This window comes from Phycodurus eques, chromosome 2 (assembly GCF_024500275.1).
Source record: "Phycodurus eques isolate BA_2022a chromosome 2, UOR_Pequ_1.1, whole genome shotgun sequence".
In the NCBI taxonomy this organism is placed as follows: Eukaryota; Metazoa; Chordata; class Actinopteri; order Syngnathiformes; family Syngnathidae; genus Phycodurus; species Phycodurus eques.
The window spans coordinates 11379304-11399178 of record NC_084526.1 but is presented as its reverse complement, the minus strand read 5'-3'; the positions used below and the strand labels follow the sequence as shown (position 1 = coordinate 11399178).

The following is a 19875-nucleotide window of genomic DNA, read 5'->3' as shown; positions in this document are numbered from 1 at the left end:
GCTGGAAATTGTTCTTCTTGTAGTTTTACCAATTTATTTCTCTTTCTTTTGCATTCACCAGTCATTCATTCACTTACATAGACACACACACACAATCCAAGTTCATGTGCAGCGTGCCGAACAGGGCTAATGAGGGTTCTATGTTGTGTCGGCTGGGTGGGTCGACACAGATCGAGGTGCCTTCAGCCGTTACAAATCTGTTTGGCTTTTGTCCACTACACAGCAATTAATAACGTTGGGGCTGGGCTGGGGGCAGGGAAACAAAGGTCACCCATGCAGCCTGACACACACACACACACACACACTTACACACATGCACATCCCTATAACATTGTTCAATGCTGGAGACAAATTCAGGAAATCCTTTGAACACTGCATGAATATTGACAAACATGCTGTTATTGTTTTCTTTGACAATCACATGGCAGAAATATTGCACCATATCCATTAAAAAAATATAACTGTTTTAATGCATAAATGAACATAAATGCACTGATAAAGTACTCTGTTAGGTGTGCACATTCAATTGGTTTGTGAACCATGCTGTAAACCGAAACTTTATATTTCACATTAATAAGTAATATTCCTGTTAGCCAGGGTGACAAATGGAGGCCAAGTAACCTCTATATTTATGCATATACACACTATCATACATAAACATACACACAGTCTTAAACTACTTAGTTTAACACCTAAACACACACACACACATATATTCTTGCATGTGGGTAATTTTCTGCATATTTCATTTATTTTGTAATTTAATCTAATGCTGAGAATGAAATGAGAATGCAAAGGCATCAGGAACCGTGTTGTAATTTTTCTCTTTAAATGCCACTAGCCAATGAATGTATTAACCTGCCATTACAGACCCACTAACAATATTCTGATTCGTCTGTTGAGGTCTGTAATTGAAAATAGAAGTTGGCTAGAACAGTGGAGTGGAAGCAGTGAAAACAGACGAATTGTTGATGAGCAAGAGCCAACACGTACTGGAATTGCTCTTGAGGAAATAGATTGGCTTTACGTCTGTGCGCGTTTTCACATTACCGTGATATGAGCGTTTTAGTAATTGTTTCCAATTCCCTCTTTTAAGTTATTACCCCCTTGTAACAATAAGGCTTTGTGATTGCTAGATGAAATTGCTGCGTATGGACTTTTAATGCATCACATTTAAGCAGCTTGGCTTAACAGATGTCACAGACAGACAGACCTGTCCTGGCTGTTGTGATGAAATATATTCATCATCCTCCCACTTATACCTCCACATGCGCTCACTTCCCCCCCGTTCTCTTGTTTTTCTCCCACGGTACCGCTGCTGTCCCAGCCTCTTATTATCAGGTGCTTTTTCATTCATCTGAAGGACACTTCAGAGAATTACCACCAATGGCTGCATGATACATACACAGGCACGGCGCCACATTAATTGTCCTATATGTGGTCAAATCTTTGCATTTATTTATTAAAATATAAGGCCATTTGGCTCAACTGTCTGTCTAACGCATGAATAATGCTTATATTTTGACAATCTGAACACATAAACATTTTGTCACAATTATTTTGTGATACTAAATGTGGTTGAATAGTAAGAGATGCAGTTGGCGGTATCTATGAAGGTGCACCATTTCCATTATTTTTTTATTTTTTTAATCAACACAGTATCAATTTAACCTAATTTGGTGTGATCCACGTTATGATTTTTTTTGGCCTTGGCGGTCTTTGATGATGCATAACAGACAAAATTATGAAAATAACAATGATATACATTATAAAAGATGCTGCGTAAAAATAAGTTTTGAAGCAGAATCTGTCAGGATTGGGTCTTTTGTGGTTTTGGAGGCAAGAAGGCGGAGGACCCAATTGTAGGGAAGCAGGGAGGCAAAGCAGGAGGGCATGAATCTCAAACTTTTATTTAATTTTAAAAACAAGGCAAACACAGTGTGTGGAAAAACATTTAAAAAATATATACATATATATATAACAACTCACCACAAAAAGAAACAAGACATGACCAGAAAACTACAATGACATATGACAATGCAGCAACGCAGACTGAAAGAAAGCAGGGAACTAAATGCAAACAAATTGACGAGACAATGAGGAACACCTGGACAACACACACGTGGCTGGAGGGAGCAGATTGGTTGATATAAGGTAGAGGGGTTAATGAGAATAATAACCAAACGAGCACACAAGACATGAACAACATGGTACACAGCAAAATATGAAACACAACGAAATATAATCCATCCATCCATCCATTTTCTGAGCCGCTTCTCCTCACTAGGATCGCGGGTGTGCTGGAGCCTATCCCTGCTATCATCGGGGAGAAGGCAGGACTGGTTGCCAGCCAATCGCAGGGCACATACAAACAAACAACCATTCGCTCTCACATTCACACCTACGGGCAATTTAGAGTCTCCAATTCATGCATGTTTTTGGGATGTGGGAGGAAACCGGAGTGCCCGGAGAAAACCCACGCAGGCACGGGAAGAACATGCAAACTCCACACAGGCGGGGCCGGGGATTGAACCCTGGTCCTCAGAACTGTGAGGCAGACGCTCTAACCAGTCACCCACCGTGCCGCCACTAAATATAATCTTAAACTAAAAACTAAACTACAGCCCATGACAGAATCAGTTGTATTCGTTTGGTTGTTTTAGGAGAGAGCTGGATGAACTTGAAGAGCTCCAGAAGCGAGAGAGATTCTGTCTGAAAAAGGTGAACGAGCAGAAAGCCAAAGTCTACCAAGCTTACAGATGGCACCACCTCCTCAGCACAAAACAGGTTGGTCTAGGACACACACACACATGCACACAGTGTCAATGGATTTGACCACAATCACACCAATATCTTATGGGTCAAATGGAGGTTTCGTGTTCTGTTCCTAAAAACACTTTCATATACCGATCTGCATGCTATGGGCCATCCTACATCCTTTGGCAATTACTTTATCTGCTTGTGGTTTAGGAGTAGCTCAGTCTTTAAGTTACGATTTAAGCATCACAATTTCAAGACCCCTTGTGGGCCAAAAATATGGAAATTGGGACTGGTTGCTGGAGAGGCCGCAACCCTAGTGTGGCTAAGCGGTACGGAAAATTAATGAATGTTTAGTTTGGCAGTAAACATCAACTGGGAGTGGTAGTAAACAGCTTGAAGCCTCTTTTTTGAAGTACTGCCAAACTGCTGCATGTTGTGAAGTGAGATCACTGCCACGATACAGTGGTCATTTCTCAAATTTTTGCTCACAAGCCAAAGCTAAAAAAATCATACGACGGCTTTTATCTTTTAGAAAACTCGTAAGTCAGGTCACTCGTATCTCAAGACACCGCTGTATATTTAGTAGAGATGGGCAATTGGACAGAGGAAATAAACGATCAATTGCCGAATGAATTGTTGTTTTTTTAATTTCATAAATGGAAACTCCTGTTTCAATGCTGATGTGTTGTGCAGAATAATGTTTCACCAACGAGTTTTGCCATTGAGGAGGACTACATGTATTTATATACATATGTGTATTATTAGTGGTTAGTGGTCACCCATGAAACATTTAATGAGACAGGGAGTGCAAATATCTCACGCTCCAACCAGATATCAACTTCGTAAACAAAGTGCAGCTCTACCTTTGCAGTTTTTTTTTTTATTATTTTTTTTTTTTTGTAAAATAGGAATCTTGTTTGGTTGTGTCTTTGGCATTTAGTAATTAATTGCTTAGTTTAGAGGAAACTTTGGCATTTAGTAATTCATTGCTTAGTTTAGAGGAAAAGTTTTGGTGCTCACACAATCCTCCGCTGGCCTTTTCTCTCTATGGATACTGTATATTGTTCTCTCTCTTTTTCTGCATATGGCAGGGGACTCTTTCCCTTCATAGCTCTGACCTTGTCAGGAGTGAATAGATGGCTTTCCCACACAGTTCATCCTTCTGCACTACACGGACCCCGGCCCACACACCCACACACGCACACACGCAGGTACGCAAGCAGGCAGTCAGGCTACTCACAGCTTACCAAAACGCCCCAAGTTCCTCTGACAGAGACAGAGATGCTGTGTTACTGGGGTCAGCATCATTGCTCTTCCCATAGCTTGTTCGTTGCTACTGTGGGGATTAAGTGTCTGTGTGTGTGTGTGTGAGTGTGTGCGTGTGCTCGCGTGTGTGTGAGGTTGTATTTGTGCCAAGTGACATGTTTGTGTCAATGTTTTTTGTTGGTATTTGTTTTGCCTCCTAAATCCTATCAGTGAATGTCAGAGATGACTGAAGATGTGCAGTAATTTACGATTGGGAATTTTGTGTGCTAATTTGTATGTATGGATATAAGAAGTTTTATAGCATTTTAATCAGCATTAAAATTGTATGTATCGGATTAGTATTGAACTTTTTCTCACAGTTCTGAGGACCGGGGTTCAAATCCCGGCCCCGCCTGTGTGGAGTTAGCATGTTCTCCCCGTGGGTTTTCTCCGGGCACTCCGGTTTCTACCCACATCCCAAAAACATGCATGCTTGGTTGATTGAAGACTCGAAATTGCCCATAGTTGTGAATGTGAGTGCGAATGATTTTTTGTTTATGTGTGCCCTGCGATTGGCTGGGAACCAGTTCAGGGTGTACCCCGCCTCCTGCCCGAAGATAGCTGCGATAGGCTCCAGCACGCCCGCGACCCTTGTGAGGATAAGCGCCTCAGAAAATGGATGGATGGATGGATGGATGGATGGATGGATGGATGGATGAAGAGACATTTTGTTTAAGATAGTTCTTCGAATGCAGTGGTTTTGCTTTTAAGGGACACTCATTCTCTGATCTGCCATTTTTCAGCTCTATATTAACTATTGTTAATGTAGTTTATTTTCCAAATACTAACTAAATCCCCCTTAAAAAAACAATAATAACCCAGTCTAGAAATGTTGTTTTCAAAAGAGCTGACACACAATAGTCCTCATTTCCCACTTAAGCCCTTTTTTTCATTTTAAGAGTGTCCTAAATAGCAAGTGGTGTTATTAGCATAAAAAGTAAGAGTCCTCCAACTCAAAGCTTTGGTCTGGTAATTAACATGCATGCAGAAGGATCACTGTAATGTGAATAATTCTTGCTAAGGCCTTCTGTAGCAAATCCACTAAATATCTTGTGTATATGTGTGCATTTCTGCTTCTGTATGATGACTACAGTCCCCTCCAAAAGTATTGGAACGGCAAGGTCAATTCCTTTGTTTTTGTTGTATACTGAAGACATTTGGGTTTCAGATCAAAAGACTAATATGAGACAAAAGTTCAGAATTCCAGCTTTCATTTCATGGTATTTACTGTACATCTCTGTGTTAAACAACTCAGGACAGAGCACCTTTTGTTTGAACCCACCCACTTTTCAAGTGAGCAAAAGCATTGGAACAGACAATATTCTGAATGTTTATTATTTGGTGACATAACCTTTACTTGAATAAACTCTATCAAGCCTGCGACCCAGTGACTTCACCGGACTGTTGCATTCTTCATTTGAAATGCTTTTCCAGGCCTTTACTGCAGCCTCTTTCAGTTCTTGTTTGTTTCTGGGGATTGGGTTAAGGTTGGGTGATTGACTTGGCCAGTCTAACACCTTCCACTTTTTCCCCCTGATGAAGTGGTTTGGTGTGTTGGCAGGGTGTATTGGGTCATTGTCTTGTTACATGATGAAGCTTCTCCCAATTAGTTTGGGTGCATTTTTCTGTAAATTGCCAGACAATGGTTTTGTAGACTTCAGAATTCATTCTGCTGCTACCATCATGAGTTACATCATCAATAATGCAAGCCCAAGCCATGACATTACCTCCACCATGCTTCACAGATGAGCTTTTGTGTTTTGGATCATTAGCAGATCCTTTCTTTCTCCATACTTTGACCCTTCCATCACTTTGGTACAGGTTAATTTTGGGCTCATCAGTCCATAAAACTTTGTTCCAAAACTTTTGTGCCTCATCTCTGTACTACTTTGCACAATCCAATCTGGCCTTCCGATTCTTTTTACTGATGAGTGGTTTGTCACTGGATTGTGATACCTTCACCCCTGCCCTGCGGAGTTTGGCAGTGATGTCACTGACTGTTGTCTTTGGATGTTTCTTCACAGCTCTCACAATGTTTCTGTCATCAACTGCTGTTGATGCCCTTGGCCGACCTGTTTGATGTCTGTTGCTCAGTATACCAGTAGTTTCTTTCTTTTTCAGGACATTCCAAATTGTTGTGTTGGGTATGCCAAATGTTTGTGCAATAGCTCTGATCGATTTTCCCTCACCTCAGGTTCAAAATGGTTTGCTTTTCTCCCATAGACAGCTCTCTGGTTTTTATGTTTGCTTAACAGCAAATCCAGTTTTCAGAGGTGAAACTTAAAGCCAAAAACTAGCACTATCTAATCTTGGTGCTGCTACAAAAAAGGACAAACTCCGACTGCAACGGACAATCAAAACTGCTGAAAGGATTGTCGGTACCCCCTCTACCCACCATTGAGGACTTGCACGCTGCCAGAACTAAGACAAAGGCGTGCAAAATCCTCTCGGACCCTCCGCACCCCGGTCACCAGCTCTTCCAGCTCCTTCCCTCAGGTAGGCGCTACCGATCAATGCAAACTAGAACTAGTAGACATTCCAACAGCTTCTTCCCTCTTGCGATCAACTTCTTAAACACCTAACCTATAATTCCATTACAATAAGCTGGCAATTTTTTGACTTGAGTTCGTTGTCACATTTCTGTGGTGCCAATTATGTATTACTCGTGCACTCACTGTAGTTGTCTCGCCAGGCTGCACTATTTGCATATACTGGCCACTCATGCCAGAGTAGCATCTGCTCCATTTGCACACTGATTGAGGAGTATCTGTAACATTTGCACAACCAACATTGTCCCAGATGATCGCACTACTCGTCACTTTAAACCGCATACACTCCTTGAAGTCTCAGCGCCCTTTGCACAATGGTCATTGCGCCGGACTATTGCAATATTAGTCATTCGAACTGCTCTAAGTGCTAGAGGACTCTGCATCTTTTTGTACAATTGTTTTTTGTCAATGTCTTTATGTCTCCAAAGTGTTCTGTAAATTGACTGACTGTTGTACTAGAGCGGCTCCAACTACCGGAGACAAATTCCTTGTGTGTTTTGGACATACTTGGCAAATAAAGACTATTCTGATTCTGATTCTGATTTAAGCAAGCAATCTAAAAGGCAACACGTGAGCAACTGGAAACACACATCAGTCACGTGTTCCAATACTTTTGATCACTTGAAAAGTGGATGGCTTCAAAATAAAAGGTGATCCTTGCCATTCCAATACTTTTGGAGGGGACTGTATTTGATCATCTGTGTCTTTAAGTGTGTTCATGCCATTATTTATTTTGATGAAGCTGGCAAAACTGGATGAGAAATAATCATTGTCATTTGCTCATACGAAGTAATGTGAACATTCTATCTGTCACTTACTTGTTCTTTAATAGTGGAACCCATCTCTTCCCCTCACTCTGTCTTTAGTGCCCAGGGGTCTTCAACTCTCCATTCAGGCTGGCCCCCCATGAGATGGAGTTACTACTGAGGCAAGTCAAGTACCTGGCCCCCACCAGGCTAGTCCCTAAGGACTATGGTCATCTCATTCCTGCAGCTCCAACACACTCCAGTTTTGATGGGACTGTCGAATCCCAAAGGAGCAAAACAAGAGCCTGCTGTTCCCCCAGGCCTATACTTCCCCGCATCGCTAGCACAAAACAGCAGGTAAAGTAGCATTCAACCGAAGCTGCACATCAACTGTCCTACACCAAAACCCCTGTTAACAAATATGTTTATTAGTGGTAAATCCCTCCCTCCAAGCTTAGCTGGGGCTGTTTATCATGTCTGTTATTTGACTACAGTCCTATAGGTGGTGGTAATACAGAGAAGAAGCTGACTTTTCTTTTTTTCCAATCAAGAGTTGACACAATGATTAATTGAAAATTCCCAAATATGATTATTTTTTTCTTGGCCCATGACACACCTGTCTACAGAGGTTTGTAAATAAATAAATAGTCGTTTTTGCATCATCATGTCTATACAATGGAAGATGGAAACTAGGCCCTGCAGATATGAGAGTAATAGTTTTTACAGTGTCTTTCCCATGATTTTAGCCCCACATCATTCTAGTCTTGCCCAATCGGGAATTGTTCTTATTGAAGGCAAAGATCTTTTAAAACTCCTTACAAAGAAGAATGGCATCATTAAAACATGGTGCACTTCTCTCTCTGGGATTACAGAAAAGGGACATTTAGCAACTCTGATATACTGAGCATTGTGAGTGTGCAGCTCTGTGTTAGAATCTCACGCAGGGGTCTGCAACCCACGGCTCTAGAGCCTTTTCTCGTTATGTTGTGGCTCTTTGTGACTTTGGAAAATAAATAATCAGCATTTAATTTAAATTTAAATTAGTTCACTTATTTTTTTAAATGTACTGTAATTCTAAATTTGAAGATTATGGTGCTGTTGTAACATTAAAATAAAATGTTTTTAGATATTTTTATGTCGCTCAATATAACAAACCATAGATCAAGAAAAGAGAAGTTTCTGAGGAAAACATTACGTTTAGTGCTATGTTCTACATGAATTAAAAACAAACATCACTCCTGCCTCACAGATGACAGCTTAGAATCGTGTATGAAAATGAAGGTGACGTTTACAGACCTGATGTGCTGAAGCTGTCCACTGAGGTTCAGGAGCAAAAATCACAACAGCCAAGTAAAGTAATTATTTTAAGTAGTCTAATTAATGTAAAATTAATTAGAGGAAGATTCAAATAGACATTGGCTATTTTATTTGAAAGAAAGCTTCAATCAGGCAGCTTTTTCTCCAGAGTTAAAAATGTTTTCTGTTACATGCAGAAATACAATAGTGTGTTCTCTGTAGCAGTTTATTGATCTCCTAAATGCAACAAACTGTAGGTTTTCTATACATACTGGGGGGGAAACGATATATGCAGTGTTATCCTAACTTTATACGTAAAAAGCGTTTTGAGGCTCCCGGTGTTTATTTTCTGTGGGAGACGGTCAAAATTGTTCTTTGAGTAGTAAAGGTTGCTGACCCCTGTTCTTACGTTTGTACGCATGGGTCACATATGTCGGAAAAGCCCAATCAATGTGCTAATTGGAAATGACTATTGTGGTTTTTCTGTGTTTTTTTTTGCTGTTGTACTGTTTTGTCACTTCAGCCAGCTGGCTCAGCTTTCCAATGTTTGATATATTCTGTATAATTAGTGCAGACAGGCCCCGTTTCTTTCTTCCTTGACTATCAGCCCTTCACCCTAAACTAGCATGATAACTATCTGGTAGTGATGGATAAGGCTGAGGTCCAGGCTGCGGAAGTGGTCAGGCCAGACCAATGATCCAATAGCGATAGGCGCAAGAACAGGTTTCCCCACATTTGCCCCTCCCTCTGTCTTCTCCCCAACCTGCCTTTTTAACTGCCAACAAGGTCATCTCCGCAAAAACAGTATGTATTGTACTGTATTGTCTAATTGAACATTTTACAAGTTACACATTAGTGGGAGCATCTTCATTTACGCTGAAGAACTTTGTATTCAGAGCTTAAAAAAGTTATGCAACATCATTATGCATTTTTCTTTGTACTGTATCTAGTCAAATAATCTGTTGTACAAAAAGTAGCATTAGGGACACACACAAGAAAAAGTAAAATTGCGAGCGAAAAGTGTTACATGACTAGAGTCATAAAAGTAATTATTTCATGAATTTGAATGCATCAAATTGAGTCAAACAGCTACGGGTTATCTCTAGCCTCAGCCGAAGTCCTATCACACAACCTGCCAAATTACCCTACTCTATGCATTGAGTCATGGCATTAAAAAAAAAAAAAAAAAAACCTGAAAACATTTCTGGTGATAATCGACAAACCCAACAAAGGAGGTTATTTCAGTTCATACCGTGGGTACGGAAAGTATTCAGACCCCCTTAAATTGTTCACGCTTTGTTACAAATGATTTTAGCCATTTGCTAAAATAATTTTTCTTTATTTTTCCTCATTAATGTACACACAGCACCCCATATTGACAGAAAAACAAATGTAATTGTTGAAATTTTTCAGATTTATTAAAGAAAAGCTGAAATATCACACAGCCATGGTCTGATCCACAAACATCTGTATTTGAGCATCGGTACTATGAGAGCATTTGCTTTTTAGCTATAAACCATCACCACTAGTGGGAGAGGGTTCAGACAAAGATTGAGTCAGGAGAGGCTCAAGCAAAGAAAAACAGTTATTATGTGATGAGTATCTTTGGGTATTTCAGGTCCAGATCAGAGACTCCGGAGAGATGTGGGAGCAAAATGTACGTTTTCCTGAGCACACTGTAAGTCTGCAGAACTCGTACGCACACCTGGAAGAGGCTCAGCGTGATTTGCGATTCTACAGTGGCACACAGTGAGTCACACAAGTTAATTTTTCCTTAGCCTTGTCTGTTGTGCACTGCAAAGAATACATCCACACATTGGCCACAACATTAAGTAGACTTCATCCATTTTCTAGAGTACCTGTCCTCATTAAGGTCGCGGATGAGTTTGAGCCTATCCCAGGTGACTGAGCGAGAGGCGGTGTACAGCCTGAAATCGTCTCCAGCCAATCGCAGGGGTCATAGAGACAAACAACCATCCATGCTTACATTCACAACTACTGACAATTTAGAGTCTTCAGTTAACCTGCAATGCATCTATTTGGAATGTGGGAGGAACCCAGAGTACCCGGAGAAAACCCACACAAGCACAGGGACAACATGCAAATTCCAGGACAGCCTGAAACACAATTCAACCCCCACAAACCCCCTGCCCTTAGATGAAACAGCACAGTATAACATATCTAGTAAAAGAACTGTGTCGACATAATCTTATTTTAAAATAACAAAAATAATACAGGGTGTCCACAGATCCATAAATCTTACATTGAATTTGGTCACAATCTTTAAATGTGTAAGTCAAAAGGTCTTAAAAAAGCCACAGACAAAAACTTAATTGCTGTATTTTATTTGGAAAATTTATATTCTGCTTCCTGAAACCTGCAGACACCCGAATGTTCAGTTTGACTGTCATACCACTTGGAGGCCAAAATATTTGAAAAACAAAGTATGATGCATTGAAGTTCCTGCCGAATGCAAACTACATGAATAATAATACATTTAGAAAAATGCATGTATCCTTCAAGTGTGGATTATTGTCTTTGCAAAGGTAGATTGTTAAAAATAATAATTTAGTGGACCTCAGATTGTGTATGTGTTCGTTACGTTTTTACTGCTTAGTTTATGTGTGCTAATAATGTTTCTCTACAATTAACACAAGCACATTCATTCAACCTTAAGTACCAAATGAACACATCCTTATTATGAAACATAATGGGTGTATGCTTGGTAATTATTTTAAGACTGCTTTCGTACACATTTCTTATTAACAGTGTCACAAGCTTTTCCATGTAATTAAGAACAGTGTGTGTGTATGTATGTAACAAGTGTAGCTGCAGTGTATTTGTGACTTTGTTAAACACTTGATTATAACCTCATTAATACTCATGGGCTAATCTACTCAGTTTCTGTGTGAAGTGGTCATATTAACCCTCAGTTTGATCTTACTCACGCTGTAATTTTCCTGGCAACAGAACAAAAGACCACCCGGTTTTCTGACCACTGTGCTCTTCCTTGGTATTTAGCACAGCTTCAATCAAACAACTGAAACCGCACAGACAATCACGAGAGTGTCTGACATGTAAATTCAATGACTTGTAGCAATGCCAGGTGAAATAACAGCTGGTGATTCAAATTGTACAGAATTAGGCAGATCTCAGTCTACTATGAGGAAGGATAATGCAAAACAAAAAGAGTTGAATTCGCTTGCTTCATGTACACTTCAACACCGCTGCAAACTACAAACACAACAATATATTGCCTCTCACGGTGTCACTCAAAAAAGTACATTATCTTTGGGGGGAATCCAGAAAATCGCGTCTTTTTTTTTTTTTTTTTTAAAGAATTTATAAGCAAATTATGGTGAAAAATAAGTATTTGGTCACCTACAAACAATTTCTGGCTCTCAATGACCTGTAACTTCTTCTTTAAGAAGCTCCTCTGTCCTCCACAAGTTACCTGTATTAATGGCACCTGTTTGAACTCGTTATCAGTATAAAAGACACCTGTCCACAACCTCAAACAGTCACACTCCAAACTCCACTATGGCCAAGACCAAAGAGCTGTCAAAGGAAACCAGAAACAAAATTGTAGACCTGCATCAGGCCAGGAAGACTGAATCTGGAATAGGTAAGCAGCTTCGTGTGAAGAAATCAACTGTGGGAGCAATTATTAGAAAATGGAAGACATACAAGACCATTGATAATCTCCCCCGATCTGGGGCTCTACGCAAGATCTCACCCTGCGGGGTCAAAATGATCACAAGAATGGTGAGCAAAAATCGCAAAACCAGTGAATGATCTGCAGAGAGCTGGGAGCAAAGTAACAAACTGTAGCGATTATGTATGAAATAAGAATTGTAATTAAGTTAGGATAAAGTAATAAGCCGGGAGCGATGTTTGCGTTACTTCCAGTTTATCTTAATTTTGATTTAATTGTTAAAAATCAAACTAATGTCTCGAAAAGGGCACCACGTCAAATTAACTTTAGGCGAAATGACAACAAACCTTTTTAATCAGTCTTAGAGTCTGGAGGTTGCTGAGGTTTACTTAAATTCAGAACACACAAAATACGACCACGAGTGGAATTTTATGGTATATTTAATGAAACTCACAATTACAAACTACAACAAGAACATAACACTAAGGGTAAACGAAAGAGAGAAAATAAGGCGAACGAAAATGGAAAAAAGGACATCGTGTGTGGTCGCTGGTCTCAAATAAATGAGCGTGTGAGCGTTTAATGCGTTGAGTCAGATAGAGAGACGGTAAAGTTGGGATTTCGTATGAACCTAGTAATTTCCCCACAATTATTACGAACTGATGTTGTACATCATAGTAAGGATTACAGTATCGACTCGCGAACGCAGATCAGCTGGTCTTTGGGGTGGTCTTCCTCCGGACCTCAGGTGGGAAAGAAGCAGGTTCTGTTGAAGAAAAAACAGATGCACAAAAATAAAAAGAAGTAGCAAAAGGAAAGTTGTTGTCCCATTTGGGATACGCTCATAACTTCCCTGCCGGTTGACCTGGTGGCGAGCCGAGCTCTGGCCCTCAGAGGCGTGCGGGATCCGTCCGGGATGACGGCAGCTGCTCGTTGAGGCCCCGCCGACCGATCGTGGCTAGGGAAAGCGATTGGAGCCGCATGGTTGACTTCTTCGATCGAAAACGCCGCCAGCTTGATTGTGGCAGGCGTTCGCACACGTGGTGGCACCCGGAGGTGCCCGAGGACAAAAAGGGAACAAAAGAAGGGTGAGGGGTAGCCGGAGGCCACCCAGCTGGTGAGCTACCAGCACAGAAGGAAAAAGAAGCCTCAACTCAGCTCAACTCTACTCAACTGAAAAAGGTGTGAGTTTAGAGTTAAATACCCCAGGGGTGGGGCGTAGGAAGAGGGAGTGCCGACTTGGAGAAGACCACGCCCATCAGCCTGAATCTTGTTTGCAAATTTGAGTAAATTTTTAAAATAATATTAATCTCAAACACTCCCAACTTTGTACTCTCACGCATAGAATCATTGTTTAAACTTTGGTCGTGGCAGATGGGTTGCTTATTGTATTGATGCAGATGGGTTGCTTATTGCATTTCGTACTGTTTGATTTCAAATCATGAACCGCTTTCAAAATCTTGCACAGGACCTGTCAGTGAGAATGGGGACACAGACACCAAGGCATACATTTGGAATATTTCTACAGAGTGTGCAAGATATAAAAGTGGACATTTTATCTTCCGTCAACAAACATCAAAGGCACGTCCACAAGTTCTGCTTGCAGTTTCTCTCAACGCCAGTGGGTGGCGCCTCACGCGCATGGGTGAATATTAACCAAATAGTCTGCTTGAAGGGAGTGTCCCTCCAGTCTTTTGGTCGGGGAAGGAGTCTTTTGTAGACCGGAATCAAAATTTTATGGGAAGCTGCTAATTAGGTTAAAGTCCACTTGACGTACACCAGGCCCTGTCCTAGTCGCCGTCTAACAGTAGGGCAGGGTGGAGGAGTGGGGGTTCTCAGGTGGTCGCGAGTCTCTGACGCCTCAAAGTTGCGGCGCGCATGTCCGCTACAAAAGGTTACCATCAGTAACACACTACGCCGCCAGGCACTCAAATCCTGCAGTGCCAGACGTGTCCGCCTGCTTAAGCCAGTACATGTCCAGGCCTGTCTGAAGTTTGATAAGAGAGCATTTGGATGATCCAGAAGAGGATTGGGAGAATGTCATATGGTGAGATGACACACTCCTGTGTGGAGTTTGCCTGTTCTCCCCGTGCTTGCGTGGGTTTTCTCCGGGCACTCCGGTTTCCTCCCACAACCCAAAAACATGCATGGTAGGTTAATTGACAACTCTAAATTGCCCGTAAGTGTGACTGTGAGTGCGAATGGTTCTTTGTTTGTATGAGCCCTGCAATTGGCTGGCAATCAGTTCAGGGTGTTCCCCGCCTCCTGCCCGATGATTGCTGGGATGGGCTCCAGCACGCCCGCGACCCTAGTGAGGAGAAGCGGCTCAGATAATGGATGGATGGATGCATGGATGGAAATATGCAATCAACTCAACATAATACTATGCATTTTTGTTTTAATTATGGTTAATTGGATCATGCATTTACAGTGGGAACGGAAAGTATTCAGACCCCCTTAAATTTTTCACTCTTTGTTGTATTGCAACCATTCGCTAAAATAATTTGTTATTTTTTTCCTCATTAGTGTACACACAGCACCCCATATTGACAGAAAAAAAACGTTTTGCAGATTTATTAAAAAAGAAAAACTGAAACATCACACAGCCATAAGTATTCAGACCCTTTGCTCAGTATTTAGTAGAAGCACCCTTTTGAGCTAATACAGCCATGAGTCTTTTTGGGAATGATGCAACAAGTGTTTCACACCTGGATTTGGGGATCCTCTGCCCTCTCCAGTTCTGTTATGTTGGATGGGGAACGTTGGTGCACAGCAATTTTCAGGTCTCTCCAGAGATCCTTAATTGGGTTTAAGTCAGGGCTCTGGCTGGGCCATTCAAGAACAGTCACGGAGTTTTTCTGAAGCCACTCCTTTGTTATTTTAGCTGTGTGCTTGGAGTCATTGTCTTGTTGGAAGGTGAACCTTGGGCCCAGTCTGAGGTCCTGATCACTCTGGGGAAGGTTTTCGTCCAGGACATCCCTGTACTTGGGCGCATTCTTCTTTCCTTTGATTGCAACCAGTCGTCCTGTCCCTGCAGCTAAAAACACCCTGTATTGGGACTCTATTGGACAGGTGATGAGCAGTGCCTGGTTTTCTCCACACATACCGCTTAGAGTTAAGGCCAAAAAGTTCTATCTTGGTCTCATCAGACCAGAGAATCTTATTTCTCACCATCTTGGAGTCCTTCAGGTGGTATTTAGCGAACTCCATGCAGGCTTTCATGTGTCTTGCACTGAGGAGAGGCTTCCGTCGGGCCACTCTCCCATAGAGCCCCGACTGGTGGAGGGTTGCAGTGATAGTTGACTTTCTAGAACTTTATCCCATTTCCCGACTGCATCTCTGGAGCTCAGCCACAGTGAGCTGTAAGGTCTTATATCGGTGTGTGGCTTTCCTTATCAAGTCCAATCAGAATAATCAAACACAGCTGGACTCCAATGAAGGTGTATAACCATCTCAAGGATGATCAGAAGAAATGGACAGCACCTGAGTTAAATATGTGAGTGTCACAGCAAAGGGTCTGAATACTTATGGCTGTGTGATATTTCAGTTTTTATTTTTTAATAAATCTGCAAGAATTTCAACAATTCTGTTTTTTTCTGTTAATATGAGGTGTTGTGTGTACATTGAGGGAAAATGTTGAGGGAAATGAACTTAAATGATTTTAGCAAATTGCTGCAATATAAAAAAGAGCGGAAAATCTAAGGGGGTCTGAATACTTTACATACCCACTGTATACATATTTATTTCTGGAGGACACAAATGTGTCACTGACAAGTAGTAGTGCATATACGTATAAAAAAAGAATTTTACCTTAAATTTTTAAAAATATTTGTTTGTATTGTATTTTGCTCTGTTAACCAGAGGACCAGAAAGTATGGGCCATTTGGACCATAGCAGTCATGCCCTTCCTCATCCAGAAAATGCCAAGAACCTCAAATAGTGCTGATACACTGATACCAACAGAAGGTAGGTTAGCAATTATAAATACAAATGTACTAAGGTTTATTTATTTCAACAACTTCATACCTAATTATTGACTATAAGATATCCACCACACTGCCGTCAGATGAAGAGTCCAGAGATAATAGTAGCTTAAAATGCAACATCTTAACTAATTTTGTGCCAGAGACTGAATACGTTTTCACAAATCCATCTATTTAGTGCCAAAGACGTATTAACACGTTTTCTGTGGGGTTTTTTTTTGTTTTGTTTTGTTTTGTTTTTTTAAATAGAGGGTTTGGTGCAGCTTCACAATAAGAATCAAAGGCTAGGGAAGGATTTTAGTATATCGACACTAGATGGCAGCAGTGGCTTTGATCAGAGCTTTGTCAGCACGTTTGCAGGAAGACGACATCCATTGAGGGCCCATGTGGGCTTGGTGGGGAGTTGTCGGACTGTCGTTAAAAAAAAGCTGGTGATCGACATTTAAAGCAAAAAAAAAACCACTGATAAATACGTACAGCTTACTCCAAAACAGAGTTTTGCTAAAGCCAAAAAGGATGAGGATGTACCATCGTGACCATATCACGGTCCACTTCCCTGGAAACGTGGGCATTCGGACTCGGGAGTACAATGACCCTGATCCGGATTAATTCCTATCTGAGAGCAGCAGGGCGTCCTTCCCTGAGCCCCCAGAAAGTCACGGAAAAGGTAAGAACTTGCTAACTTCAAAGCTAATTTCAAAGCTAGCGTCCATAGCCTGAGAGAATGTCATGCAACGTGCACAAATAAGCACGACAGTTTGTCTTACGATACTACACAAATCATGCATCATGTAGACAAAAACCTCGTGCATTGATAGCTAGATGAATTGGATAGATTTTTTTTTTTTTTTTTTGCCGTTCTTTTATTTATAAACAGTAGTGCACAAAAATATGTTCATTGTGATGTGTGTAATGTAGTGTTTTACCTTTCGTCATCGCAATGTAGCAACAACATAAATATTTTGTGGTAATTGTACATATTTATATAAATTGCAGTTGGTGCATCCAGCAGCAGATGCACTCCCACACCTGTTGGCACGAAAGGTGAAAAAAGTATGTTTCCTCCACTACACACTGCAGCAATAATGTTCGATATTTATGCTAATTGTGTATTTTTTTATCATTTAGGTGCATCAAGCAGTGGTGGGGCTGTTCATGGCTGGTCGTCTGCTGAATGGGAACCCACTAAAGTACCACGCGCGGGCACGCACGCACACACACACACACACACACACACACACACACACACACACACACACACACACACACACACACAGGGGATCCCGAGGGGATCCCAAGGCGTTCCCAGGCCAGCAGAGAGACGACGTTTCCTCCGCAGGAATCCCCTAGCCACCTCATCTGGCTCCTCTCAATGCGGAGGAGCAGCGGCTCTACTCTGAGCCTCTCCCGGAAGACCGAGCTTCTCACCCTATCGCTAAGGGAGAGCCCGGACACCCTGCGGAGGAAACTCATTTCGGCTGCTTGTATCCAGGATCTTGTTCTTTCGGTCAAAACCCACAGACCCACAGCTCGTGACTATAGGTGAGGGTAGGAACAAGAGTTCAAGATACTTGAACTCCTCCACTTGGGACAGGATCTCATTCCTGAACCGGAGAGGGTACTCCACCCTTTTCCGAATGAGCACCATGGTCTCAGATTTGGAGGTGCTGATTCTCACCCCAGCCACTTCACACTCTGCTGCGAACCGCTGCAGTGAGAGTTGGAGGTCATGGCTTGATGAAGCCAACAGAACCACATCATCTGCAAAAAGCCAAACCGGACCCCCTATATGCCTCAGCTGCCCCTAGAAATTCTGTCCATAAAAGTTATGAACAGTCCATGCATCATCAATTTGAAAATGCATGTTATACTATATACTAAACTTATTTTGCTATCAAAATACCCTTTTTTGTGTTGTTTGTATTGTCATAGTAGGAAAGCATTGTTTAGATATTTGAGCTATCATAAAAGCAAAAAAAAAAAAACAATTTGAATCAAAGTGGTTCTGCTTGAAATGTTTAACAAAAAGCTCTTCTGTTTTTCTTGGAAACGGGTATTTTCAAGAAACTTACTATGTTCAACAGCTCTTTACTCAAGAATGATAAAAGGTAGAAATGCACTTTTTTCCTGATGAAGGAAGAGGGTTAAGTCTTCTTTTGGCAGGTTTCATGTTTCTACAGCTAAAGAACACAGTTTTCTGTCGGCCTTGAAAAATCTGTCAAAACTGGCTGAGACCCGGATCTCCCAATTTTTGAAAAACTGCTGGCATTTAATTTAAGTCATGTTCACCTGGATAGAGGCTATTGCTAAGCTTTGTGGTTAATATAGAAACACATACAGTTCATGTAGATATAAAAAATAGACTAAGGTTGATTCAGGGGTTGCCAGGGCTCCTACCTGATGTGTAACACTATCCTTTCAAATAAAAGAGGAAAAATAGAGACTTGCTGCAGTCAAGCCCTTTCAATTTGAGTTGCACAAATTTGTCAAAAGTGACAGCAATTTAATAAATCGTCGCTCTCCATCAGACGCATGTGTACACCCACCCACACACACCAACACAATTCCCAGTTATGCCCTCCATTGCCCCCTTTCCATGTATACGTAAATGAGGTGTGTGTGCTGCCTGTTGGAGAGAGAGTTTGCGTGGGCCCTGCGGTTTGGTCCAGGCATTAGGTAATTGACTGTGTCTTTGCTCAAGGCCTTTCATGGATCACCGTCCTTTATTAGCTCACTTCCCAGCATGCACACGCATACATATATGTGCATGCACACACACAAACTTCCTAGCAGTTCCACCCAACCTCATACCCCCCCACCACCAGCAGCAGCAGACCCAATTGCCCGGAAACAAGGAGTGAAACAAGCAAGAGGGAGAGAGAAGAACAAGAGAAGGAGAGCGCAGCGACAGGGGAATGAACTCACACGGCCCCAGGAAATGCAGATAAATAAGAATGGGGATTGAATGGGTGGGGCAATGCAGTCTCCCACAGCTGACAACTTGGGATGGAGGTGTACACTGTGTTGATCAGATGGTCCATAATGGCTTATACAGAAGAAGTCATGGGCTATTTCGCATAATTGCAAGATTAGCACTGATCCCATGGCAGATCATCAAGAGAGCAACTTTTCATAAAGGGAACCCTTACCTAGCCGACCATACGCTTGTATCTTTTATTTGATCAAAGAACACAAACAACCCAACCTATACTCTATGGACCAAAGGTTTGGCACTCTGCCATGAATATCTGCTAGGGGTTGAACGACGTCTGATTTGTTTGTATTGGACGCTAAGGTGATGATAGTCGAGTCGACTTTGACGAAAGGATCACATCACTGATAATTTTCTGCAGTCTTCAACTCATTCTGCGCACCTCCATACACAAGATGGCTCATTCACTTTCACTCAGATAGCTCATTCACTTTCCGCAACATGCTCGTTTGCGCAGGACCCACCACCTGACTCTTTCATCTAATTACATTCAGACACTTGCGCATCAAATCACATTCGGACACCAGACAGTCAGAAATTATAAAACTAACACCAATTCACATAACAGCTGCAGGGTTGCTACTTGTTT

General features: G+C 41.5%; 1 protein-coding gene across 1 annotated transcript in view; it reads left to right on the top strand.

Annotated features, from left to right (window-relative positions):
* The window catches only part of spata17 (spermatogenesis associated 17), a 45623-nt gene extending 29323 nt beyond the window's left edge, over positions 1-16300 (top strand). The window contains exons 6-9 of the mRNA XM_061701487.1: positions 2664-2787; positions 7481-7717; positions 10275-10405; positions 16173-16300. Of these exons, the coding sequence (XP_061557471.1) occupies positions 2664-2787; positions 7481-7717; positions 10275-10405; positions 16173-16251 (571 nt within the window). The 3' untranslated portion in view covers positions 16252-16300. The remainder of the gene's footprint in view (positions 1-2663; positions 2788-7480; positions 7718-10274; positions 10406-16172) is intronic.
* Positions 16301-19875: the final 3575 nt, after the last annotated feature.